This window comes from Pristiophorus japonicus, chromosome 15, assembly GCF_044704955.1.
Source record: "Pristiophorus japonicus isolate sPriJap1 chromosome 15, sPriJap1.hap1, whole genome shotgun sequence".
NCBI classification, from domain to species: domain Eukaryota; kingdom Metazoa; phylum Chordata; class Chondrichthyes; family Pristiophoridae; genus Pristiophorus; species Pristiophorus japonicus.
The window spans coordinates 85,657,306-85,685,197 of record NC_091991.1 but is presented as its reverse complement, the minus strand read 5'-3'; the positions used below and the strand labels follow the sequence as shown (position 1 = coordinate 85,685,197).

Genomic DNA, 27,892 nt, shown 5'->3' with positions numbered 1-27,892 from the left:
GATCTTTACGTGCTGTGACGTATCTGTAGTCATTTAAGTAGTGTTGGTGGGTGTTATGGATGTGGTTTCACCCTGACTGGCAACAGTATCTTCCACACCTGCTCTGGGTATTCTCCTGCTGTTGGACACTCCGTCTCAATTGCCCTGCAATAATATGTTCGTGATCTGATTACGGCACAAAGTTTAACTCCGTGCAATGAAGGCGCACGCAATGCCTGAAGAGCAGCAGTCCATCTCCAATATCTAACATGTTTACAATCTGTTCAATCCCAGTGAGCAGAGCACTTTTTTTTTAAACCAAGACACTATTTTCCATTCATTGCTTTCAAGCTCATTTGCAGTCTCGGCCATTTTTTATGCAGAGTGCACCTGACTGCAAGGCAAACTGGTAGTCCTGACGACTAATACAACCAAGGAGATTAAATGCAGCATTAAGTGGCTCTGCTTTAACCTTTTACTATCGGATATACTTTCCCTCAGGCGCATGACAGAAAACGATGCCCAAGTGGAAGTTTCCAAATTTAGCTCCACAGCTTATGGCCTCAAATCTCAGATATTTCTGTTCCAGGTTTAATGGCCCAGTGCATCGAAAGTCTTATTCAGCAGAAAGGAAAATTCTTACTGACCTCCACACCTGAGTCCCCTTTACGCACTCCCAGCCTGCAAAGTACATCAGAATGCCCTGCACCTTTATCACTATATCTGTTCGGTTAATTTCTTTTGTTTCCAACAAAAAATAAAATCGGCAAGCAGTAAATGATGCAATGCTGTGGTTTCAACTTGTGTGCGCGAGAAGGCCCTGAAAATATTAACCCCTCCCATGTACCCCCATCTTAATGTTCAAAAGACAGCTGATAACAAAAGTCAACAAATGTAAAAAAAAATATAGCTTAAAAAAATTAAAATTTCCACCAGAGTTTTCCGAATGGCAGCTGCAACTTTGGCGGAAGATCAGCGGAAACACCGGAGAAATGGTATAAAACGGGTACAGTGAGGGCCAATTTTTACTCCTTCATTTTCTCAACTGCAAAGCGACACTTAACCCCTTCACCCATCTTTCAAATTCATGCAACTTACGCAACATCGTAAAATAATGTTTATTAATTACAATTTACTGCATGGTTTATGTGCCATGAGCCTGGGGTGTCCAATTTGTGCATCAGTGCAAGTGATTATTCAGCACTCAGGTACTATTAACTCTAATTTTTACAGTGGGTTTTGTCAGGAAAGCCTTTGTAATATAGAAATTTTAAATCCTTTTGTGTAGAATATTGTTTAAGAAATTTGCTTGTAGCATTGCTGAATATTTGTATCTGATTCCCGTCTTGTGTTCAATCCAGCCATGGCTCTGGATATGTGCAGCCAGGAGAGGAGATGAGGCAGGAACAGTCCCAGCAGGAAACATTGTACTCAAACAGGCCCTTGTATGCTGAGGAATTCCAGACAAGACCCTCAGGACACAATCCAGGTATGAATGCATAATAGATTGATGACTTTAGAATCAAGTCAATCTCAGTCATTTGCAATAATCTGTTTCCTTTCCATAGTCCTCACCGCTACTGTTCAAGTTTATATACAAGTCACATTCATGTGGGCCGGCTGCATGCAAGTAATTCCTCCTCAAACCTGTGTGCATGTAAGTTGCTTGGAAACTGAGCGTGACTTTCAATGCACAACTTCATCTGAGACACAGTGTTAATAGATTGGGACGTGACGCCAAATGGTAATCATTGTCTCATTTATTAATTGTTAAATCAAGCATGTAAAAGTATCATAAATTAGAAGGCAATCATAATAATAGAGATCAAAGCAACATTAGGTTCCCGCAACAATATTGAAGATGAAAACAATATTTACCCTGTTTGATCTCTGGGCAGCGTGCTCAATTACAGTGGTGGTGCAGTTGTTCATCATCATCAACATAGGCAGTCCATCGGAATTGAGGAAGACTTGCTTCCACTCTAAAAATGAGTTCTTAGGTGACTGTACAGTCCAATACGGGAATTACAGTCTCTGTCACAGGTAGGACAGACAGTCGTTGAAGGAAAGGGTGGGGAGTCTGGTTTGCCGTATGCTCCTTCCGCTGCCTGCGCTTGTTTTCTGCATGCTCTCGGCAATGAGATTCGAGGTGCTCAGCGCCCTCCCAGATGCACTTCCTCCACTTAGGGCGGTCTTTGGCCATGGACTCCCAGGTGTCGGTGGGGATGTTGCATTTTATCAAGGAGGCTTTGAGGGTGTGCTTGAAACGTTTCCTCCGCCCACCTTGGGATCACCTGCCGTGTAGCAGTTCCGAGTAGAGTGCTTGCTTTGGGAATCTTGTGTCAGGCATGCAGACAATGTGGCCCGCCCAGCGGAGCTGGTCGAGTGTGGTCAGTGTTATAAGTTTTCTGATAACTAGGTAGTCTTCCAATAGTTGGGTGTCCTTCTGGGTGGTCTTTGCTGTTACCTTTGCACCAAGCTCAAAAGGCACTGGGTTTTTAATGCCTCTCCTGGCAGGAATCTCTCACCACATTCACAGATCCTTATAGATTAATAACTTGCTTTTTAAGAAATTCAATATGTTTAACATTACTCATCTCCCCACAAGACTTTTCGCAAGGTTGCTTTCGCAAGGTTGTGGCCAGTTTGTCTGACCGTACTTGTCTAGCTATCTCGTCATTGTCCTAGTTTTATTGCTATCTTTGGATTACGTTCCACTTTTTGGGAGCCCTTGTTTCTCTCTCATTATATAACTGCTATGCCTCACAGTGAGGATAACCAGGATCGGACACTAGTCAAAGGTTATCAGTTTGAAATTCAGCAAAATAAGCCACACGCTCAGCAAAATACGCAGCACAGCCTGCAGAGCATGATGGTTAGTAGCATTAAGAAAATTATGTCATTTTGCCCCTATTTCCAATATTCTTACAGATTCCTCACCTTGAGCGAGAAGACCAAGTCTTCAATACCTCACTTATTTAATCAGTTTAGTCCAAGAGAGGAATGACTTGGAATGGAGTACTTTCTATTTGAACTTGGAGACCCATCAGGAAAGCATATCGCACCAAACATGCCCATGGAGATTCACCAACAGTATAGACGTTCTCCGACCGTAGTTTAGCCCCAAGGGTTTGTATAGTTTTCACCACTTCCTTGTTAGCCTGATGTATTTTGACCAGTTTTTTTATAGAGAGGTAACACTTCTATTCAAAACGCTTTTACGACTGAATGATAAAGGGGGAATTGGGTGCCCGAATCTAATTACATCCTGTAGTGCTTCTTCTATCAAGTCCCCATGAAGCTACAGTCTAGTGATGTAATGATCAACTAAAGTGACCCATTGGGGACCCTACTTCAAACATATGGGAGGGGGGTTACACATTCCATGGACTGTGTAAGTGGACACTCTCTACCTCCATGTGTGAAAGTCTTCTCGGTAATCGTGTAACAGTAATTCCCCTTCTCTTGGGAAGCAATGCGCGTACCCTGCCTGTGAGACGTTACCTATATGATAGAGTGGTGATTCATTGGCAAACGTATATCCGGATGACTGCTGTTCCTGAGTGTAATTAGTTTCACAAGCCCAGGCATCACCCTGTTGAGCACAAAATTGAATGTTCACTGACCCCCTCTGTTTACCCAAGACCAAATAGGGCGGGGGTTGATAGAATTAATTTGAGGTAGTTCCTTCTCACCGCCCCATCAACTGTATGGAAAATGAAGGTAGGCCAGATTGATTGTCCAGTCCAGGGAGCTCAATCAATAATCCAAAGATTTTCTGGGCTCCATGCTGTCTTCAGGACCTGTGCAAAGAATCTTGCTAGACACACATTAGTTTTGCCTGGTAACCACTTAATCAGTTATTTATCTGTTATCTAAGTGGGTAATTTTCCCTCAACTATGTCTCTCAGCCCTTCTGTTATTCTCTCTTGCCAATGGCTCAAATACAGGATACACACTACTGCCCTTGAGGCCTGAGACGCAATGGCCCCTTGATTGTATATGCTTTTATTAATCTTATCCCGATTTGATTGGACATCGGAACATAGGAAAAGGAGCAGGCCATTGAGCCCAGCGAGCTTGTTCCGCCATGCAATAAGATCATGGTTGGTCTGCGACCTAACTCCATATACCCGCCTTTAGCCCATATCCCTTAATACCTTTAGTTAACAAAAAGTTATCAATATCCGATTTAAAATTAACAATTGATCGAGCATCAATTGCCATTTACGGAAGAGAGTTCCAAACTCCTACCACCCTTTGTGTGTAGAAGTGTTTCCTAATTTCACTCCTGAAAGGTCTGGCTCTAATTTATAGACTATGCCCCTTAGTCCTAGAATCCCCAACCAGCGGAAAAAGCTTCTCTCTATCTACCCTATCTGTTCCCCTTAGTATCCTGAAAACTTCAATCAGATCACCCCTTAACCGTCTAAATTCTAGGGAATACAACCCTAATTTGTAACCTAACCCTTGAAGTCCAGGTATCCTTCAGGTAAACCTTTGTTGCACTCCCTCTAAGGCCAATATATCTTTCCTACGGTGTGATGTCCAGAACTGCTCACATTACTCCAGGTGTGGTCTAACCAGGGCTTTGTATAGCTGTAGCATAACTTCTAGGGGCCGATTTTCATTGATGTCCAGCCTGCAGCCGCCGAGGTTCCGCCGGAAATGACCGTTTTCTGGGCGATTCCTCTGGAACCGCCCATCTGCTGTCGAGATTCCGCCCGGCGGGAACCTGGTGTGGAAGGGTTCCGCCCACGGCACAGCGTCCCGCCCACCCATGCCCGGATGTCTGTGAATGTCCATTTTGGTCACTTTTCGTGGCCACCTGCCGCCCACCAGAAGGATCGCTCTGGAAAAGCAGGTCTGAGCTGGGCGGCAGTCGGCCAGCAATCGCACATCGGGTGGGAGGGAGGAAGGGAGGCAGCGGTGGAGTGGAATCGGGCAGCTCGGGCACATCAGGTGGGAGGGAGTGCTGGTGGCCATCACATCACGGCAGCCAGTCAGATTCTGCATCATATCAGTGGGACTGCTGGAAAGAAGTTAGGTCAATGTTGCATTACTTTCTTGCTGATGGTGATGTTTAAATTGGATGTGATAAAACCGACTGAAATATGTCTAAGCTAATAGAGGCTTTTTTGTTGCACCTTATTGAAAGTACTTCATTGAGAAGACCAATGGCGATGGAAAAATTATTACGAGTGACTGAAAAGTGTTCAGCATCTCACATTTTGTACATCCAAACTGATTCATTAATTGTCTCGCACAATGTACTGCAATGTAACTGATGACCATGTCATCTCAGGGGTGGCACTCCTCCATGTTTGGCCTCGCAAAAAGAGTGTTGAAGTGCAAGCCTTAAGGTCTGCCCTGCAACTTGGTAAACTGAGAGTAATTGAATGGCAGCCTTCCTGCATTCATTGTGGTCTTGCGATGGCCTGATGACAGGACCCATTATACACTGCAGTCAGATGTGGATGAGAAGATATTCCTGATGAAGCAGATGACCTGAGGGACAGATGTGTGGTTGGCACAACCATGATACACGCACAAACGGATGGTCAACAATGTGAGTGTATTTACAAGTGCACAATGACAAATGGTACATAATATTATGACATACACATACATTTGGACGAGGAAGCAACACCCACCCCTCTAGCCTGCACCACCACCTCTCTTTCCTCCCCCTTGCAGCTATGTCCGATTTCCTCTTTCTCCCCACGCCTACATGACGGAGTGGCCCTCCCCTGCCCCTCACTGCCTCTGGTTCAGCAGGATGTGTGCAGACGTGTGCATATTGGTGAGAACGTAGGGCGCGGGACTGAAGGCACCGGGATCTCCTGTTCCTCCGCATCTGTGTGCCTTGAGGGTGTGGGGTCGGGGGCTTGCAGCATGTGTGCAGAAGCCATCTCCTGTCTTATGGCCTCAGTGCTGTCTGATATGTGCTCCATCCTCTGATTGTGCTGCTGGGTGAATGCGGCGATGCTGGCAGCAATCCCAGCCATGGTCTGTTGCATCTCGCGGTCTACCTCCAAGCCGGTGGTTGATAGCTGGACCATCTGGCTCATTAGAGCAAACTGCTGCACCTGCAGTTGGTTCCTCGCTGCTGCTGGGTGGTGGGACCTTGCTTCCCTTTGAGCCACGGACTCTGCGTTTGCTTGAGTGGAGTCTGTTGGAAACCCCAGGAAATCTGAACCCGACGCCGAGGTTCTGTGGACACTTGGCTGACTTGGCAGGGGGCTCATGTCAGCTGCTTCCGGATCCTCCAGATGAAGGGGCACAAGTATGGACCCTTCTCCTTCCTTTCTCTCCTCTTCTGCTTGGCCCTGGGTGGCGGAGGTGGGAGCGGTGGACATAAGTGTTGTGGGCTGGGGATGCAGGAAGGATCTGGTGTCTTCAGGTGTGGAGAACGTCGGGGTAGGAGATGCTGGGGTGTGAAGGCCAGAGATCGATGTTCTCTCGAGATCCGTGGTGTCCGAGTCAGCATCTGAAAGTAGAGGACAAAATGGGGAGGAGGGTGGGTGGCGGGGAGGGAGGGGGGTGGCGGCGACAAAGTGTGTGTTCAACCGCGAGTGCCTTAACATTGCATTTAATGCCATGAGCATTGCTGACACCAGGTGCAGCCTTACCCTGCGGTAGCACCGGATCTGCAGAAACTCTTGTGGTTGGAATGCGCCGATGTCCCACCAATGCCAACGCACGCTCCTCCAGCCTGGTCAATTGGACCACATCTTCTGGGCCCCCTCTGGTCGCACTCAGGCTTGCCTGTTTGGCTGCTTGTTCTCTCTGCACAAAGAAACTTTGCAGCCTTTACTTGCTTTGCTCATGCCCCACTCCCACACACAATCTTTTTGGCTTTGGACAGGAGGGGGCGAATAGATTTGTGCTCACTTTAGCTGCCGCCACTGAATCGTTCCACCGTTTGCGGCATTTGGTCCCCATCCCGCTCCACGTTGCCCATTGCACTGACCATCTGATCTATGTCCATCCAAAGACGTCGGTATTGGACTGGTGGAGGCTTGCCATGCCCATCCCGGGTGAGTTCGTTGTACCTGCGCTCCACCTCTGTCACTAGCTCTTCCAACTCCTGCTCATTGCACCATGGAGCTCTGGGCCTGGTCCTGCCAGTCTTCATTGACACTTTCTGCCCACTCATCCTCTATGATGAGCAGAATGGCTGTTTAAGAGTCTGGGTATAAATTTGTCATACTGCCCCCTCTGCAACTCAGACTGGCCCCTCTCCAATGCCACCTCTGCTCTCTAACCTCCATCTCTCCTTTCTCTCTCCTCTCTCTCTCTCCTCTCCCTTTCTCTCTCCCTTTCTCTCTCCCTTTCTCTCTCCCTTTCTCTCTCCCTTTCTCTCTCCCTTTCTCTCTCCCTTTCTCTCTCCCTTTCTCTCTCCCTTTCTCTCCCTTTCTCTCTCCCTTTCTCTCTCCCTTTCTCTCTCCCTTTCTCTCTCCCTTTCTCTCTCCCTTTCTCTCTCCCTTTCTCTCTCCCTTTCTCTCTCCCTTTCTCTCTCCCTTTCTCTCTCCCTTTCTCTCTCCCTTTCTCTCTCCCTTTCTCTCTCCCTTTCTCTCTCCCTTTCTCTCTCCCTTTCTCTCTCCCTTTCTCTCTCCCTTTCTCTCTCCCTTTCTCTCTCCCTTTCTCTCTCCCTTTCTCTCTCCCTTTCTCTCTCCCTTTCTCTCTCCCTTTCTCTCTCCCTTTCTCTCTCCCTTTTTCTCTCTCCTTTCTCTCTCCTCTCTCTCTCTCTCTCTCTCTCTCTTTCTCTCTCTCTCTCTCTCTCTCTCCTTTCTCTCTCTCTCTCTCTCTCTCTCTCTCTCTCTCTCTCTCTCTCTCTCTCTCCCCTCTATCCCCACAGATGCGGTTGAGTGCTCTGCTTTTATGGCCATGAGCACTTCCTCAATTAGCTTGCAAAGGTCATAAAAGGACAACAGGTCCCATTCCCAAAACTACAAAAAAAAAACGCCGAAATCCCACGCATGCGCAGTGGAGGCCCTCCGAAAAAAAAACAAGTGGAGAGGCCTCCATCTCACGCACACTCATGACCTTTGCCGCCGAGTCCCACTCCCGACTGGCACCCACTGCCACTCCCGCTGCCACCCACGCAATGGCGACCAAAGCGGCTCCCAACGCAGCAGCAGGCGCCAAAAATGGAGGCGGCCATCAACTTTGGGCCCCTAGTCTCTTGTATTCTAATCCCCTCGATATAAAGGCCAGCATTCCATTTGCCTTTTTGATTATTTGCCGTACATGTTCATGAAATTTTTCAAGATGTATGTACCTAGACCCACTAGTCTCTTTGTAACCACCACTGTTTTTTGGTCCAGAGTGGATGACCTCACATCTGCCTACGTTGGAATCCATTTGCCATTCACTTAATCTGTCGATAGCCCTTGGTAATTTTATGTTTCCATCTACACTGCTTACAATGTCGCCTATCTTTGTGTCATCGGCAAATTTGAATATATGACTTTCTGCGCCATCATCTAAGTCATTCATAAATACTATGAATAGTTGAGGCCCCAACATAGATCTCTGCGGGACACCACTAGCCACATCCTGACAATTTGAATACTACTTCTTATCCCTACTGCCTGTCACCTGCCGCTCAGCCAATTTCCTAACCAGGTCAATAATTTGCCCTCAGTTCTGTGGGCTTGTACCTTAGTTAACAGTCTCTTATGTGGGACTTTATCAAATGCCTTCTGGAAGTCCATATAAATAACATCCATAGACATTCCCCTGTTCACTACTTTAGTCATCTCAGAAAAATTCAATCAGGTTTGTCATGTGCAACCTACCTTTCATAAATCCATGGTGCTCTCTGATCAACTGAAAATTTTCGAGGTGTTCAGTCACCCTATCCTTAATTATAGACTCTAGCAATTTCCCAACAACAGATGTTAGGCTAACTGGTTTATAATTCCCTGGTTTCCCCCTCTCGCCATTCTTAAATAGCGGAATGACATGCGCAATTTTCCAATCTAAAGGGATGGTTCCTGAATCGAGAGAACTTTGGAAGATTATAGTTGGAGCATCTACAATGTTGGAAACCATCTGGCCCTGGGGATTTGGCACTCTTTAGTGCCATTATTTTCTTCATTACTATTATTTTATTTACATTAATTTTATTGAGTCCCGGGGCTCAATTTTCCCCAATGCTGTTTATTGGCGTACTTGAAGAGTTCCGCCCATTTTTTGGGGGGGCCATCTGCGGCAACTTTCCCCGTTTGAACTGTTGATTTTGGGGCCGTGTAACCTGTCCTTTAGCTTTGGCGGTGGAGCCTAAGATCTGCGCTAAAAAGATCGGGTTGCCAGGGTAACGAGGGACACACTGCAGGCTGAGGCTGGAAAGTGAACCATACAACATATTCTTGCCAGCTCATAGCAACCTGCACAAGCACCTTGCAACAACATTCCAACATTAAATTATTAAAGAATTTATACCAAACATCTATTTTACCCCCTCCGGGTGCCGCTCCTAACCCTGGCCAAAAGGCCTCTCGCCTCTCCTCTTTCCCCCTCCCCCACCCCCTCCTCTCCCCCCTCTCTCCTCTCCCCCCCACCCCTCTCCTCTCTCCCCCTCTCTCCTCTCCACCCCCCCCCCATCTCCTCTCCCCCTCCCCCTCTCTGCTGCTGTTGTCCGGGCCGTGGAACTGCATCTGCTGCACTGATTCTCTTACCTGCGCAGATTTTGTTAACTGCCCAGAACGTTTCTCCAGAATGGTTACATACGCCATCCTAAGAAAAATTGGAGTAAATCGGAGCTGGCCAAACTTGCTTAAATGGCCAGAATTGGCGCAGGTGGCAGGTTACGCCCCCAACGAGGTCCAAAAAAAGCGTAGCCTAAAAAAATCCTACCTCAGTGAATTATGCTAACGCAGAAACTATGGGGAAACTTGGAAATTTGAATTTACTCCAAAAAAAACGGTGCACGCCAAAAAACATCGCAGAAAATTGGGGAAAATTGAGCCCCCAGTCCCTGATCTAATATTAATTGTCTTGGGATTGCTAGCATGCTATTCTCTTCCTCTACTTTAAATACTGACGCAAAGTAATCATTCAAGGTGTGCGCCATTTCCTTATTATCATTGACAATATCACCACTTTCAGTTTTTGGGAGGGCTAACATTGCTCCTGACTGCCCTCTTTTTCCTAATATAATTGTAAAAATTCTTTGTGCTGATTTTGATATCCCTTGTATGTTCCTTTTTGTAGCTTGTATTATCTGTTTTGTGACCATTTGCTGATCTTTGTATCTTTCCCAATGTGCTATTTCTTGCATTTTTGGATGATTTTTCTTTTAGTTTTATGCTGTCTCTTATCTCTTTAGTCGTCCATGGTTGTTTTTTTTGGCAAGTAGAGCTCTTGCCCTTCGGGTACACACTGGTTCTGTATCACATAAAAAATGTTTTTGAACATCTCTCACTGATCTTCTGCTATTTTATCCATTAACACCCTTTACTATTACAGCAACAACAACTTGTATTTATATAGCGCCTTTAACAGAATATTATGCAATAAAAATTTGACACCGAGCCACATAAGGAGAAATTAGGGCAGGTGACCAAAAGCTTGGTCAAAGAGGTATGTTTTAAGGAGCGTCTTGAAGGAGGAAAGGGAGGTAGAGAGGCGGAGAGGTTTAGGCAGAGAGTTCCAGAGCTTGGGGCCTAGGCAACAGAAGGCACGGCCTCCAATGATTGAGCGATTATAATTAGGGATGCTCAAGAGGGCAGAACTAAAGGAGTGCAGACACCTCAGGCGTTGTAGGGCCGGAGGAGATTAGAGATGGGGAGGGGCGAGGCCATGAAGGGATTTGAAAATAAGGATGAGAATTTTGAAATCAAGGCATTGCTTAACTGGAAGTCGACGTAGGTCAGCAAGCATTGGGGTGATGGGTGAGTGGGACTTGGTGTGAGTTAGGACACAGGCAGCCGAGTTTTGGATCACCTCTAGTTTACATAGGTAGAATGAGGAGTGCATTGGAATAGTCAAGTCTAGACAAAGACCCTCTGACCCTTCATTGATCAGGTCCTGATTACTCTCATTTATTTTAGTTAATAACTTCTTCAGTTGGTTTGTCAGTCTTTCCTGATGACAATACTGATATTCTACATCCAGTCGGTTAAATACTGCTCCTACGGCAACTCCCCCAGCCACCCAATCAGTGATAGATCTAGCTTGCCGGGTGCGCACAATTTGATACCCTTCTCGTTCTCCCTTCCATTCTCTCCCTGCTATCTGCTTGTGGAACCATTCTAATATCTGAGTTAATACAGTACGAGCCCAGTTAACATAATGCACATCACAAGACTTGCAGAAGCACTGCATTGCTTAAATCGACAATAATCAGAACCGCCTTGTATTTCACATTTGTGTACACAACTCGATGAGTAGCCTGAACCATCAATCCATTATGCAATCCGTCTGAAACCAAAACCCCGTCACAACTAAGTTCAACCATGTGGTATTCAACGGCAGAAAGAACTCTCATTAATGGCTTGCGAATGTCTTTTTGTGAGGGGTCTTGTTTCTGCAATGGCGGTTGTGATGCTGCGCACATAGTTGGTGGCTTCCGTCAGATCTAGACTAGACTTGAGCATGGTACCTGAATTATTTATCAATTTTGTTTCTGACTTCGCTCATTTGTTGCCGGGTTTTAGCTGGTTGACACGGTGCCAGCGGGTGTACTTGGTATGATTCCTTTTTGGATTTCCCCTATTGAGGAGGTTTTGTGCAGGCCACCACACTCGATGGGTTCCATGAAGAGTGATTAAAAGGGCAGTCACATCAAATAGACTGGAGGAATAGCTTTATCCACAATGGGAAGGGGGCCTAGCCATTTCAGGGCGAATACGTGGGTCTATTTCCCATAATCCATTACCATCAACGCAGCTCCAACATTGTACTCACATGGTTGTATGTTCTCATCGAAATACTTTTTAATCTGCTTCCTGGATTTTTCCCAACTGCTGGACCGCTTACATATTGGTGTTACCTACTTTGGGCATGATTTAAATATTACGTGGTGTAGGCCTAAGAGAAGAAGCATTCTGGGATCCTAAAGGCTCCGTGATGGTGCATGGTGGGTTTTCTTGACCGTGGAAATAGCTATGTAATGTTCTGTGAGCTGGTAAAAAATGTGATGGTGCAACCTATCTGATGAGTTTTGTTCATCCCAGTTTGGATGTGATGCGATTCAGGAGTTAAATGGGAGCCAAGGATTAGCACTTAATTTTCCTCTATGTTGCACCCATTTTTTTGGTGTTTTTTGGGGGCAACGCTGAGGAAAATCAGCCCTAATATATCTTTCAAAAATTGAGACAAGGTTTTCTTTGCCCCATTCAAGAGTGTGGAGAACATCATGATATAATGATTCAGCCACTGGGAGTGCATGTAGAGTGGAATCATCAGCATTAGTTGATATGGAGAAGGAAGATGGGGGAGATAGAACATAAAGTGTGGGATGAGGAAAACTCAGCAAGCATGCTCCTTCACAATCAATGTTCACAAACCAGGCACAATCCACCTCTCAGGAGCTATTCACCCTGACCCCCGCCCCCCAGCCGAGTGAAAGTTGTGCATAAATACTCCTTGATCGCCTGAAATAGCAATTTGAGAGGAAACTAGATCACCAAGAATGTCACTTTACAAAGGCATAACTGATAACTTGACATCATGACAAGTGAATTATCAAAGTTCAAAGAACAGAGCTCCAGAGCTGTGTAATGCAAACAGGAACATAATCCGTACAAACTGAGGTTATATACAGCACGAAAACGAGACGGATTTCATGAGCATTTTGTCGCAATAGGCTGTACCAATACAAATCTGCAGGGTGGCAGGAATCAGCTGATTATTGTCAGGAAACATCATAGATACCTGAAATCCTTCAAGAGGATGTTCTAGTCAATGCTCCCTTTACGCTGCGTGACCGCTGGGTGCTCCAGGAATCCTGCGCAACCGGCTTTTCAATGCAAAAAAAACGCGCATGTGTGGTATTTTAAATGGCACACGCGGCCCCAAAAAGAATTACATGGAACATTGGTTGTACTGTGTTGCTGTTGGCAGCCGGTTTACCACAGTAAAATAAGCAAGTGGCCAAGAAAACAGTGCTTCTTGAACTACGCTTTAAACAAAAGAAAGAGCAAACCTCCGTTTTTGTCACATCTTTATTTCTAACCACCAACTTGAAAGGAGCAGCTTATTCTTTTCAAAAAAGAGTTGGCAACTTCTGAGAGAAAACACAAATTTTGTTTATACAGCTTCTGGGCACAGCACCAGGCCCAAACACATTGGGCCCAAGTTTCGGGCCGCGCCTAGAACGGCGCAGCCCCGACCTGGAGGCCCGTTTTTCGCGCCCGAAAGTGCGCCTAAAAATAGCTGCAGATTCTCCGGCTTCCTGTAGGTCCTTTGGAGCTTGACGCGGCGCAGCACGAGCTGTGGGGGGCGGAGCCAGGTCCCTGCGCTGAAATCAGTGCCAGGACATCTGCACAGGCGCGCTACAGTGGGCGCGCATGTGCAGTAACTCCAGGCGCCCGAAACTGTGTGGGAGGGGCCCGAAGCACGCAGCCCCTAGCCCTGGCCGAATGGGCTCACTGGGGCGGCAAACATCAGGCTTGCACCTCCCTCGTCCAGCTCTTGCTCTGGCTGCAGCTTCCTCCCCTGTTCAGCTGGCTCTCTCAACCCCGCCCCCCCCCCCCCCAGCTCCCGCTCTGACCGCTCCGACGACCCCCCCCGCCCCACCTCCGGCTACCCCTGGCCACCTGCCTTTAACTCCGGTCCGCTCCCTCTTCCTTCGGCAGGGCCCTCCCGCCCGGCATCTTGCTGGGGGCGGCCCCCGCCCAAGATCTTGGGCCCCGCTTCTTCACGTCGGCATAGCCCGTTCAGCCTCCTCCCTCTCCTCTCCCCCTCCCTCCTTCCCTCCCCCCCTCCTCTCTCCCTCCCCCCCCCCTCCTCTCTCCCTCCCCTCCTCTCTCCCTCTCCCCTCCCCTCTCCCTCCCCTCCCCTCTCCCTCACCCCCTCTCCCCACCCCTCCCTCCCTCCCGCTCCCCACCCCTCCCGCCCTCCCTCTCCCTCTCCCCATCCCCTCCCCTCCCTCTCCTCTCCCTCTCCCATTCCCCCTCCTCCTCCCCTCCCCATTCCACCTCGCTGTCAGAAACACATAGACACTGACAGACAGAGAGAGAGAGAGACACTGACAGAAACAGAGAGAGACCCACTGGGGGAGGGGGGGGGGGGCGGCCGTCCCAGCACGCTGTTGGAGGGCTCCCGGTGCTGCAGTCGGTGAGAAGAAAAAAATTTATTTATTGATAAATTTTTTATTAATTTTTTTTGATTGATTTATTGGTTGATTTATTGATGTATTTATCATTTATTATTGATGATGGCTCTTTATTTGTAAAACTGAAGTGTTTAATGTTTGTAAACTTCCCTTCCCCCCCCCCCGCCCCCTCCACCCCCGTTCCCTATGCCTGATTTTCTCAGTGTAGACAAGGATTTTCTGAGCATACAAAAATCTACACTTACTCTATTCTAAGTTAGTTTGGAGTAAGTTTTCACTGCCTAAACTTTCAAAACAGGCTTAAGTGGCCGGACACGCCCCCTTTTGAAAAAAAAAATCTGTTCCAAACTGAAACTGTTCTAACTGACTAGAACTGGAGCAAACTAAATGCCGAGAATTGCAATTTCTAAGATACTCCATTCTAAACCAGTTGCTCCAAAAAAAACAGGAGCAACTCAGGCCGAAACTTGGCCCCATTGAAACTAACAAATGTAAAGATTTAAACAAATCTCATTCATCCTGTGATATTGGAGTGTAGCATGTGTTGGAGAATATGCATGCTTGAGATACCTGCTCAACATTTGCAGACCTGTTGATCTGCGTAACGCCAGCTGAGCAGCTCATGACGTATGAATTGAAGGACAGCAGAGAGGACTCTGCCAGTAAAATTGTTGATTTATAATATAGAATCTTTTATTTACGAAACTTCTTTTACTCTTACAACAATGGCTACCAAATGCAGTTTGAAATTGGAAGCAGAAAATTGTTGTCTGTCCTGTCATCGTTGTTGATTGTCTGCAGGTTGAAAAGTGACTGACGGTGAATTTGACACTGCAGAATTTCAATAGGAATGTCTTTCAGAATTACAAATCGGAGAATTGCCACATTCAAGGATGTGGAGGAGATCAAGATTACATAAAATTACATAGAATATACAGCACAGCAAAACAGGCCATTCGGCCCACCCAGTCTGTGCTGGTGTTTATCCTTCACACGAGTCTCCTCTCATTCCACCTACATCATCTCAACCTTTCAGCATATCTTTCATGGACTCCTTTTTAAAGCATCTAAGCTATTCGCCTCAACCACTTCCTGTGGAAGCGACTTCCACATTCTAACCACTCCCTGAGTAAAGACATGTCTCCTTATTTTCTTATTGGATTTATTAATAACTATCTTATAATTATGGCCCCTAGTTTTGGATTCTCCTATAAGTGGAAGCATTCTCTTAATATCTACCCTGTCCAACCCATTCCTAATTTTGAAGACCTCTATCAGGTCACCTCTAAGTCTTCTCTTTTTTCTAAAGAAAAAGCCCCAACCATTTCAATTTTACCTGGTAGCTATAAACTCTCAGTTCCAGTACCATCCTTGTAAAAAAAAAAAAAAAAATAAATTGCACTTTTGCCAATACTTCTACACCCTTTTCATAGTATGGAGATCAGAACTGTACCCAGTACTCGATAAGTGCGGCCTGACCAGGGTCCGATACAATAACATAACTTAACAATAAATAACATAACATAACTTAACAGCATTAGAATTTTATACCAATAGAAATAAATCCCAGTGCTTGTTTAGTATTTTGAATTGTTTTGCTGACCTGCAATGCTGCTTTCAGTTTATTTTTTTCTAAGGTGTAGGTGTGTTTCTATTTTACCTACCAAAGTGCATCACCTTGCTCATAAGAAAGGTTAAACTATGTGGAGTCACGTTAATGTTCATTTGCCATCTAACTGTTCAGTCTGCAGGTTTTCTAATGTCGCCTTGTATTATGTTGCATTCTTTCGCAGTGTTAGCGGCAACCCCCAGTTTGGTATCATCTGTAACTTGTTCCCAAGTCCAAATCATTAAAGTAAATTATGAATAACTGGTTCTAGCACTGATCCTTGCGGAACACCACATTCTAGCTTTCTCCAATCTGAATAACTACCCCTGCTCTCCGCTTTCTATTTTGTAGCTAATTTGCTGTCCAGCTATTTCTCTCCTGACTCCTCCACATGGCCTAATCTTTCTCATGGGTCTATTGAAGGCCTTTTGAAAATCCAAGTATATGAAACCGACTGCATTACCCTTGTCTTCTCTTTCCATTATATCTGCAAATAATTCCATCAGGTTAGTCTTCGCCTTTCAGAATCCATGCTGACTATTTTTATTATATTTTCTAGATGCTCTTCTCTCACTTCTTTTAGTATTGATTCCAGCAGCTTTCCCAGGTTTGGTTCGATCTCCCTTTTTCGTATATAGAAACAACATTACCCCGAGTCTCCTTGAGTATGTGTGGGTGCATACCTGGAGATTTATTGTCTTAGTTTTGCTAGTTTGTCAATTATTTTCTCCTTTTCTATCCCAATTGTATTAAACTTTTTAAGCTCATCCTCTGGTGAAGTGTGTATTTTGTTATCTTCAATAAATACTGAAGGGAAATGGTTATTCAATGCTTCTGCCATTTCTCTGTCATTACCTGCTCATCCTTTACTGGCCCTATCCTCACTTTAATTTTCCTTTTATGTATGTGCCTATAGAACACTTTCTTGTTATATTCCTTGATAATTTGGTTTTGTACTTTCTCTTTACCTTCCTGACGGTTTTTATAACTTCTCTCCTAAATTCTTTGTATTTCCCTTTGTCCTCTCCTTTCGTATCTTAAGTACTTCTGGTATGTCTTTTTCTTTAAATTCAATTTTCCCTTTAGTTCTTTATTCATCCATGGTGTGTCATAATTAGCTTGCTTGTTTTTAACTAAAAAGTAGAATACATTTTCCAATCTTGATTTGATTACTCTTTTAAAGATTTCCTACTGTTTTTCTGTCTTTGTTTTTCAAGATATTCTCTCTGTTTGCCTACTTTAGTTGCACCCTGTTTCCTCATAATTTGCTTTTTTTTCCAATCTATTACCTATGTCTTTGTCGTACTTGTGTCACTTTTGATTCTACTCTGGAACCTTACTATGTTGTGATCACTCCTCCTAAGATGCTCTCCTACTCTTACTTCTCCTATCTATTCTGGTTCATTATCCATTACAAGATCCAGCAGAGATTCTTTTCTTGCTAAACTTCTTGTGTAATGAGTGAGAAAGGAGTCCTGTATACACTATAAAACTTGATTCCCCTTTCTCTCTGCTGCTTCTTGCCAGTTTATTTGAGGGTATTTGAAATCTCCAATGGTTATAATTCTGTGCCTGCTACTCACCTTGTATATTTAACTGCTTATTTCTTCCTCCAATTCCCTTCCACTATTTGGTGGTCTATTGTATACTCCTATTAGGATGCTGGATCCCTTCTTATCTTTTAAGACAGTCCCTATGGAGTCTGTATCTATCTTACTGCTAGTTACATCCTTTTCTTCCTACTGCCATATGTTATATTTAACTAGTTCAGCTACTCCATCTCCCCTCCATACTTTCCTTCCTAAATGTTTTTGTAACCTGCAATATTTTGTTGCCAATCTCTCCTCCAGAGGGCTGTGAAGTCATTGGGTATATTCAAGACTGAGATCAATCTGAGGGCATTAAGGGATATGGGGATAGGGAGGAAAAGTGGATTTGATATAGAAGTTCAGCCATTGTAATGCCCCTATTGCCACTGCAAATGTAACGCCGCTATTTAAAAAAGGAGGCAGACAAAAAGCAGGAAACTATAGACCAGTTAGCCAAACATCTGTGGTTGGGAAAACGTTAGAGTCCATTATTAAAGAAGCAGTAGCAGGACATTTGGAAAAGCAAAATTCAGTCAGGCAGAGTCGGCATGGATTTATGAAGGGGAAGTCATGTTTGACAAATTTGCTGGAATTCTTTGAAGATGTAACAAACAGGGTGGATAAAATGGAACCCCAGTGGATGTGGTTTTTTTGGACTTGCAGAAGGCATTTGACAAGGTTCCACATAAAAGGTTACTACATAGGATAAAAGTTCACGGGGTTGGAGGTAATATATTAGCATGGATAGAGGATTGGCTAACTGACAGAAAACAGAGAGTCTGGATAAATGGTTCATTCTCTGGTTGGCAGAGTGGGGTGCTGCAGGGATCAGTGCTGGGACCCCAGCTATTTACAATCTATATTAACGACTTGGAAGAAGGGACTGAGTAACGTAGCCAAGTTTGCTGACGATACAAAGTTGGGAGGAAAAGCAATGTGTGATGAGGACGCAAAAAATCTGCAAAAGGACATAGACAGGCTAAGTGAGTGGGCAAATATTTGGCAGATGGAGTATAATGTTGGAAAGTGTGAGGTCATGCACTTTGGCAGAAAAAAAAATCAAAGAGCAAGTTATTATTTAAATAGAGAAAGCCTGTAAAGTGCTGCGGTACAGCGAGACCTGGGGGTACTTATACATGAAACACAAAAGATAGTGTTATATATGTGGACTTGTATTTACTCTGCACAGCTACCAGAGGGCTCATCCCCTGGAGTCCCAAGGGATCCCATAATAATTGGGTATTTAAGGAGGCTTCATAGGTTGGAGAGGCACTCTGGAGACCTGCAATAAAAGACTACGGTCACACTTTACTTTGAGCTCACAGTGTTCAGTCTGACTCTTTCTTCATACATAACAACTGGTGACGAGATACAGATAGCGAACCCAAAGATGCAGAGAACAGTGGGCATCCTGGAGAAATTCTCGGAGGGAGATGATTGGGAAACTTTTGTGGAGCGACTCAACCAATATTTCATGGCCAACGAGCTAGATGGGGGAGAGAGCGCTGCCAAACGAAGGGCAATCCTCCTCACCGTCTGTGGGGCACCAACGTATGGCCTCATGAAGAATCTGCTCACTCCAGCGAAACCCACGGAGAAATCGTACAACAATTTGTGCACACTGGTCCGAGCGCATTTGAACCCAAAGGAAAGCATTCTGATGGCGAGGTACCAGTTCGACACCTGCAAAAGGTCTGAAGGCCGGGAAGTGGCGAGTTATGTCGCCAAGCTAAGACGCCTTGCAAGACATTGTGAATTTGGGTCACATGCTCAGAGACTTTTTTATACTTGGCATTGGCCACGAAACCATACTTCGCAAAATTTTGATTGTAGAGACCCCAACCTTGAGTAAGGCCATAGCGATAGCCCAGGCGTTCATTGCCACCAGTGACAATACAAAGCAAATCTCTCAGTACACAAATGCTGCTACAAGTACTGTGAACAAAGTGATGTCTTCGAATCGTAATGTACAGGGCAGGTCACACATACCTGCAGCTGCACGTATGCAGATGACTGAGTCCACCATCAAGGATGATGAATGCAAGGCCATTAACACCTTGTTGGCGCTGCGGGGGTGATCATCGTTTCCATTCATGCTTATTCAAAGAGTACGTTTGCAAGTGCTGTGGAACAATGGAACACCTCCAACGAGTGTGCAGGCGAGCTGCTAAGCCTGTTAAACCTGCAAACCACCATGTTGCAGAGGACAGATCCATGGAGGATCACGAAGAACCAGAGCCTCAGATAGAGGAGGCAGAGGTACACATTCACCACGAATTGTCCTCCGATAATGCTGAATGTTAAACTAAATGGACTCCTGGTGTCAATGAAGCTGGACACGAGCGTGAGCCAGTCCATCATGGGCAAAAAAACTTTCGAAAGGTTGTGGTGCAACAAGGCCTCAAGGCCAGTCTTAACTCCAGTTCGCACGAAACTAAGAACTTACACTAAAGAACTGATTCCTGTAATCGGCAGTGCTACCGTAAAGGTCTCCTATGATGGAGCGGTGCACAAGCTACCACTCTGGGTGGTACCGGGCGATGGTCCCACGATTCTCGGCAGGAGCTGGCTGGGAAAGATACGCTGGAACTGGGATGACGTCCGAGCGCTATCACCCGCTGACGCCACTTCGTGTGCCGAGGTCTTAAACAAATTTTCTTCGCTGTTTGAACCAGGCATCGGAGCAAAAGTGCAGATCCACCTAATTCCGGGGGCGCGACCCATCCATCACAAGGCGAGAGCAGTACCGTACATGATGAGAGAAAGGGTAGAGATCGAGCTAGACCGGCTTCAAAGAGAGGGCATCATTTCACCGATTGAATTCAGCGAGTGGGCCAGTCCTATTGTCCCAGTCCTCAAGCGAGATGGTACCGTCCAGAATCTGTGGCGATTACAAAGTAACTATCAATCGTTTCTCCCTGCAGGACCAATACCCACTACCAAAGGCCGACGACCTCTTTGCAACGCTGGCGGGAGGAAAGGCGTTCACGAAGTTGGATCTGACTCCAGCCTACATGACGCAGGAACTGGAGGAATCATCGAAGGCCCTCACCTGCATCAACACGCACAAAGGTCTTTTTGTTTATAACTGATGCCCGTTTGGAATCCGATCAGTGACGGCGATATTCCAGAGAAACATGGAAAGTTTACTGAAGTCGGTCCCGCACACCGTGGTCTTCCAGGGCGACATCTTGGTCACAGGTCGGAACACAGTCGAGCACCTGTAGAACCTGGAGGAGGTTCATAGTCGACTCAACCGCGTAGGGCTCAGGTTAAAACGCTTGATGTGCGTTTTCCTGGTGTCTGAAGTGGAGTTCTTGGGAAGGAGGATTGCGGCGGATGGCATTAGACCCACTAACGCGAAGACAGGTAATCGAGAATGCAACGAGGCCACAGAACGTGACGGAGCTGCGGTCATTTCTGGTACTCTTGAACTACTTTGGTAACTTCTTACCGGGTCTCAGCATACTGCTAGAACCAGTACATGTCTTACTACGAAAAAGGGGCGAATGGGTTTGGGGCAAAAGTCAAGAAAATGCCTTTGTAAAAGCGAGAAAATTGTTATGCTCAAACAAATTGCTTGTGTTGTATGATCCATGTAAGCGTTTGGTACTAGCATGTGATGCGTCGTCATATGGCATTGGGTGTGTATTGCAACAAGCTAATGATTTCGGGAAACTGCAACCGGTTGCTTATGCATCCAGGAGTCTACGGCATGATTGAAAAAAAAAACGTTAGCATGTGATGATTGAAAAAAAAAACATTAGCGTGTGTCTATGGGGTAAAGAAAATGCATCAATGCCTGTTTGGGCTAAAATTCGAATTGGAAACTGACCAGTAGCCACTTATATCCCTGTTATCCGAGAGTAAAGGGATAAATACCAACGCACCGGCCTGCATGCAGAGATGGACGCTCACGTTGTCCGCATACAACTATGCCATCCGCCACAGGCCAGGCACAGAAAACTGCGCCGATGCTCTCAGTAGGCTGCCATTGCCCACCACGGGGGTGGAAATGGCGCAGCCTGCAGATCTAGCCATGGTTATAGAAGCATTTGAGAGTGAGCAATCACCCGTCACTGCCCGGCAGATCAAAACCTGGACAAGACGGGACCCTTTATTATCTTTAGTCAAAAGCTGTGTGCTTCACAGGAGCTGGTCCAGTGTCCCAGTGGAAATGCAGGAAGAGATAAAGCCATTCCAGCGGCGCAAAGGTGAAATGTCTAGACAGGCAGACTGCCTTCTGTGGGGCAATCGAGTAGTGGTCCCCAAAAAGGGCAGAGACACCTTCATCAATGACCTCCACAGTACCCATCTAGGCATCGTAATGATGAAAGCGATAGCCAGATTCCACGTGTGGTGGCCCGGCATCGATGCGGACTTAGAGTCCTGCGTTCACAGATGTAATACATGCTCGCAGTTAAGCAATGCACCCAGGGAGGCGCCACTAAGTTTATGGTCTTGGCCCTCCAAACCGTGGTCTAAGGCACACGTCGACTATGCAGACCTGTTCTTGGGCAAAATGTTCCTTGTAGTGGTAGACGCGTACTCCAAATGGATTGAATGTGAGATAATGTCGGCTAGCATGTCCGCTGCCACTACTGAAAGCCTGCGGGCCATGTTTGCCACACACGGCTTACCCGATGTCCTGGTGAGCGACAACGGGCCATGTTTTACCAGTGCTGAGTTCAAAGAATTCATGACCCGTAACGGGATCAAACATGTCACATCTGTCCCGTTTAAACCAGCATCCAATGGTCAGGCAGAGAGAGCAGTGCAAACCATCAAGCAAGGCTTGAAGAAGGTAACTGAAGGCTCACTGCAGACTTACCCATCCCGAGTCCTGCTTAGCTACCGCATGAGACCCCACTCACTCACTGGGATCCCATCTGCTGAACTGCTCATGAAAAGAGCACGTAAGACAAGACTCTCATTAGTTCACCCTGATCTACATGAACAGGTAAAGAGCAGGCAGCTTCAACAAAGTGCATACCATGATAGCGCAAATGTGTCACGCGAGATTGAAATCAATTATCCTGTATTTGTATTAAATTATGGACAAGGTCCCAAGTGGCTTCCCGACACTGTCATGGCCAAAGAGGGGAGCAGGGTGTTTCGGGTCAAACTTTCAAATGGACTCATTCACTGGAAACACTTGGACCAAATCAAACTCAGATTCACGGATTATCCTAAGCAACCCACTTTGGACCCTACCTTTTGTGATCCCCCAACATACACACCAGTGGCAACTGACACTACGGTTGACCACGAAGCAGAACCCATCATCCACAGCAGCCCAGCAGGGCTCAACACACCAGGCAGGCCAGCTGCACAGCAGCCCAGCGAGGGCCCAACAAATGATTCAACAACACCAGCTTTCACACCAAGACGATCAACCAGGGCAAGAAGGGCCCCAGATCGACTCACATTGTAAATAGTTACACTATTGACTTTGCAGGGGGAGTGTTGCTTTATATATGTGGACTTGTATTTACTCTGTACAGCCACCAGAGGGCTCATCCCCTGGAGTCCCAAGGGATCCCATAATCCCTTGGGAGCGCAGGTATTTAAGGAGGCTTCACAGGTTGGAGAGGCACTCTGGAGACCTGCAATAAAAGACTACGGTCACACTTTACTTTGAGCTCACAGTGTTCAGTCTGACTCTTTCTCCATACACAACAGATAGTATGCAGGTACAGCAAGTGATCAGGAAAGCCAATGGAATCTTGGCCTTTATTGCAAAGGGGATGATGTATAAAAGCAGGGAAGTCTTGCTACAGCTATACAGGGTATTGGTGAGGCCACACCTGGAATACTGCATGCAGTTTTGTTTTCTATAGTTACAAAAGGATATACTTGCTTTGGAGGCAATTCAGAGAAAGTTCACTAGGTTGATTCCGGAGATGAGGGGGTTGACTTATGAGGAAAGGTTGAGTAGGTTGGGCCTCTACTCATTGGAATTCAGAAGAATGAGAGGTGATCTTATCGAAACGTATAAGATTATGAGGGGGCTTGACAAGGTGGATGCAGAGAGGATGTTTCCACTGATGGGGGAGACTAGAACTAGAGGGCATGATCTTAGAATAAGGGACCGCCTATTTAAAACAGAGATGAAGAGAAATTTTTTCTCAGAGAGTTGTAAATCTGTGGAATTTGCTGCCTCAACGAGCTGTGGATGCTGGGACATTGAATAAATTTAAGACGGAAATAGCCAGTTTCTTAAACGATTAGGGGTTATGGGGAGCGGGCGGGAAGGTGGAGCTGAGTCCATGATCAGATCAGCCATGATCTTATTGAATGGCGGAGCAGGCTTGAGGGGCCGTATGGCCTACTCCTATTTCTTATGTTCCTGTACCAATACTGGAGCCAGTGTCCCATTAAATGGAATATACCATCCCACACCACTCCTTTAACCACATGTTGACTTTCCAGATCTGTTTGTCCCTATGATAATTTACACGTGCCTCAAGTAATAATCCCAGGATTATTACCCCATGAGGTCCTGCTTTTTAATTTAACTCCTAACTCCTGATACTCCCTTAGCAGGACCCTTCCATAATCTTTCCTATGTTGTTGGTTCCGACATGGAACACAACTGGATCCTTCCCCTCCTTTTCCAGATTCTTTTCCATCCGTTTCAAGCTGTCCTTTATCCTGGCACCGAGTAGACACCCTCAGGACTCTCAAACCTGACTGCAAAGAATAATATCCTTACCCTTAATTATAGAATGCTCTATAACTACAACCTTTCTACTGTGCATCTCCTCCCCTTGGACAGCCTCCTGCTCCATGGTACCTTGATCGGCATACTGGTTGTCCTTCGCAAACTCTTTCTCTTTATCCTCAAAGATAACTGTTGGGCAGGAGCTATGTCTGCTGGACCACCTCCTACTTCAAATTCGTTCCCCTTACCTGGCTGACTGACAGTCACACTCACCCCTTCCTGCACCTGCGTCTTCCTCTGGTGTGTGACTGAACTCTGGGGTAATCTATCCAGTGATTCCTACTCCTCTTGTGTGTTGAAATGCCTCGAGATCGGATTCCAGTTCCACGACTCTGAGCCGGAGTGTCTCGAGGCAGAGACATTTCTTGCAAAATGGGCAGCCTGGAGTAGCCTTGCTGTCCACAAACTCCCGCATACTACAATCTCAACACACTGCCTACACTGCCATGACTTTATTCATTCATGTATTTATTTATTGTTTTTTTAATTTTGTAACCTAATTGGTCACTTGAGGTCTAGATTTATTAAATAGATTTAGTTGTTACTGTGATTAATTACACATCTATTTATCAATTATTAGCATCTTTTGACTTACACTTGCAATATTAAATCCTTACTAGCTCAATTTTAACACCAACCACTAAAAGATATTAAACACACAAGGATATCTAGATACTTACCTATATACTTTTCTTAATTTCCTCGGGTTCTGACACTCCTCTGTGTGTTGGTTATGACATCACTTTTATTGGTTCCTCCGGTGCGATTATTTACTGTTGTCCCTTGATTTAAATTACTCAACTTCCCCCCCCTCTGCACCAAACTCCCCCTCTGCACCAAATTCATCCATAGAACTCTACGGTGTCCCATCCCCACCGGTCATAGCATCTAATTGAATAAGTTCTGGCTTCACTTCTTCAGTGGTTTTCAGACTTGTCTGCTTGCAAATATTAATACACTCCCGAGGACTCCCTGTAAATATTAACACACTCCCGAGGATGCTCTGTAAATATTAACACACTCCCGAGGATGCCCTGTAAATATTAACACACTCCCGAGGATGCTCTGTAAATATTAACACACTCCCGAGGACTCCCTGTAAATACTGACACACTCTCAAGGACCCTCTACAAATATTGAGATACTTCTGGCGATCCCACTTCTCCAGACAGTCTCATGCTACCTAAAGAATAACAGCATTATGATTGCAGAAAGTCCCACATCAACAAAAACAATATGCTAGTAAGTCAAGAAATATAAATACACCTTCTTATCACTATCCAGTGACTCCTGCTTGGAAATGCATGTATTTGGATGTCGGCTTCAGTACAGGATTGAGCTCAGCTATGATGTCCTCTCCCCAACAGACAAATAGCTTGTCAACGCTCACTGTCTAGACTTGCATATGAAGAATGGCCAGTCGGGTGAGGTACCAGTGGACTGCCAGCGCATGGGCATTCGTACCCACGCAAAGGTCAGAAACATCATGAGAGGAGAAACTTAGAACCTCTTCCCCAACCAAAACAATACCTAGGTGTTACACAACAGCAGCAGGAATAGTAGTGCTCATCCCACCGTGATGTTTGATCTATGTACACCTGTTGTAAATAACAGACAGCCTGGCAAAGTTAGCTGCTTTAGTTCGTTCAAGATCTTTTCAACAAGTATTAAAATCGACCCAATGTTGCTCAAAAAAAAATTTTTGATTATGGCACTATATCTACATTTGGATTCACAAGGTCCTCTTAAGGAACTGCAAAATAATTAATGTAGCTAGTTGGTTTGTTTTCACACCAAATTGTGCAATCTGAACTTCTTCTGACTGAAGTGTCTTTTGTCACTTAATTCTTGCCGGTAGCTTCTAAGAAATTACTATTTTTATTGTTGGAAAATGTAATTTTAAGTATTCGTATTGACTGATGTTCTGGTTCAGTTTTAATTGACTGCTGACAACAAATGAAAATATATTTTAAATAAAATTGGAGGGCTGGATGGTGCAGTGGGTTAGACCCTATCCATTGACTTCTGAGACCTGGGTTCATGTCCAGTCCAGACTCATTTCAGTTGGCTTTCAAGGTTTTTATGTGAGACAAATTCTTCGAATTGACCAGTTCCTTGTGAGCATGGACCCAAATTGGCATCAGTTAGAAACATAGAAACATAGAAAATAGGTGCAGGAGCAGGCCATTCAGCCCTTCTGGCCTGCACCGCCATTCAATGAGTTCATGGCTGAACATGAACCTTCAGTACCCCATTCCTGCTTTCTCGCCATACCCCTTGATCCCCCGAGTAGTAAGGACTTCATCTAACTCCCTTTTGAATATATTTAGTGAATTGGCCTCAACTACTTTCTGTGGTAGAGAATTCCACAGGTTCACCACTCTCTGGGTGAAGAAGTTTCTCCTCATCTCGGTCCTAAATGGCTTACCCATTATCCTTAGACTGTGACCCCTGGTTCTGGACTTCCCCAACATTGGGAACATTCTTCCTGCATCCAACCTGTCCAAACCCGTCAGAATTTTAAACGTTTCTATGAGGTCCCCTCTCACTCTTCTGAACTCCAGTGAATACAAGCCCAGTTGATCCAGTCTTTCTTAATAGGTCAGTCCCACCATCCCGGGAATCAGTCTGGTGAATCTTCGCTGCACTCCCTCAATAGCAAGAACGTCCTTCCTCAAGTTAGGAGACCAAAACTGTACGCAATACTCCAGGTGTGGCCTCACCAAGGCCCTGTACAACTGTAGCAACACCTCCCTGCCCCTGTACTCAAATCCCCTCGCTATGAAGGCCAACATGCCATTTGCTTTCTTAACCGCCTGCTGTACCTGCATGCCAACCTTCAATGACTGATGTACCATGACACCCAGGTCTCGCTGCACCTTCCCCCTTCCTAATCTGTCACCATTCAGATAATAGTCTGTCTCTCTGTTTTTACCACCAAAGTGGATAACCTCACATTTATCCACATTATACTTCATCTGCCACGCATTTGCCCACTCACCTAACCTATCCAAGTCACTCTGCAGCCTCATAGCATCCTCCTCGCAGCTCACACTGCCACCCAACTTAGTGTCATCCGCAAATTTGGAGATACTACATTTAATCCCCTCGTCTAAATCATTAATGTACAATGTAAACAGCTGGGGCCCCAGCACAGAACCTTGCGGTACCCCACTAGTCACTGCCTGCCATTCTGAAAAGTACCTATTTACTCCTACTCTTTGCTTCCTGTCTGACAACCAGTTCTCAATCCACGTCCCCCCAATCCCATGTGCTTTAACTTTGCACATTAATCTCCTGTGCGGGACCTTGTCGAAAGCCTTCTGAAAGTCCAAATATACCACATCAACTGGTTCTCCTTCGTCCACTTTACTGGAAACATCCTCAAAAAATTCCAGAAGATTTGTCAAGCATGATCTCCCTTTCACAAATCAATGCTGACTTGGACCTATCATGTCACCATTTTCCAAATGCGCTGCTATGACATCCTTAATAATTGATTCCATCATTTTACCCACTACTGAGGTCAGGCTGACCGGTCTATAATTCCCTGCTTTCTCTCTCCCTTTTTAAAAAAGTGGGGTTACATTGGCTACCCTCCACTCGATAGGAACTGATCCAGAGTCAATGGAATGTTGGAAAATAACTGTCAATGCATCCGCTATTTCCAAGGCCACCTCCTTAAGTACTCTGGGATGCAGTCC

General features: G+C 45.6%; 1 protein-coding gene across 4 annotated transcripts in view; it reads left to right on the top strand.

The window, feature by feature from the left end:
- The window catches only part of LOC139280891 (UPF0606 protein KIAA1549), a 376,973-nt gene that overhangs the window by 326,855 nt on the left and 22,226 nt on the right, over nt 1-27,892 (top strand). For all 4 annotated transcript variants that reach the window (XR_011596786.1, XM_070900682.1, XM_070900681.1 and 1 more), the window contains one exon: nt 1,341-1,468. Coding sequence is in view for 3 of the 4 variants with exons in the window: in XM_070900682.1 (XP_070756783.1) it covers nt 1,341-1,468 (128 nt within the window). In the remaining variant the exon portion in view is untranslated. The remainder of the gene's footprint in view (nt 1-1,340; nt 1,469-27,892) is intronic.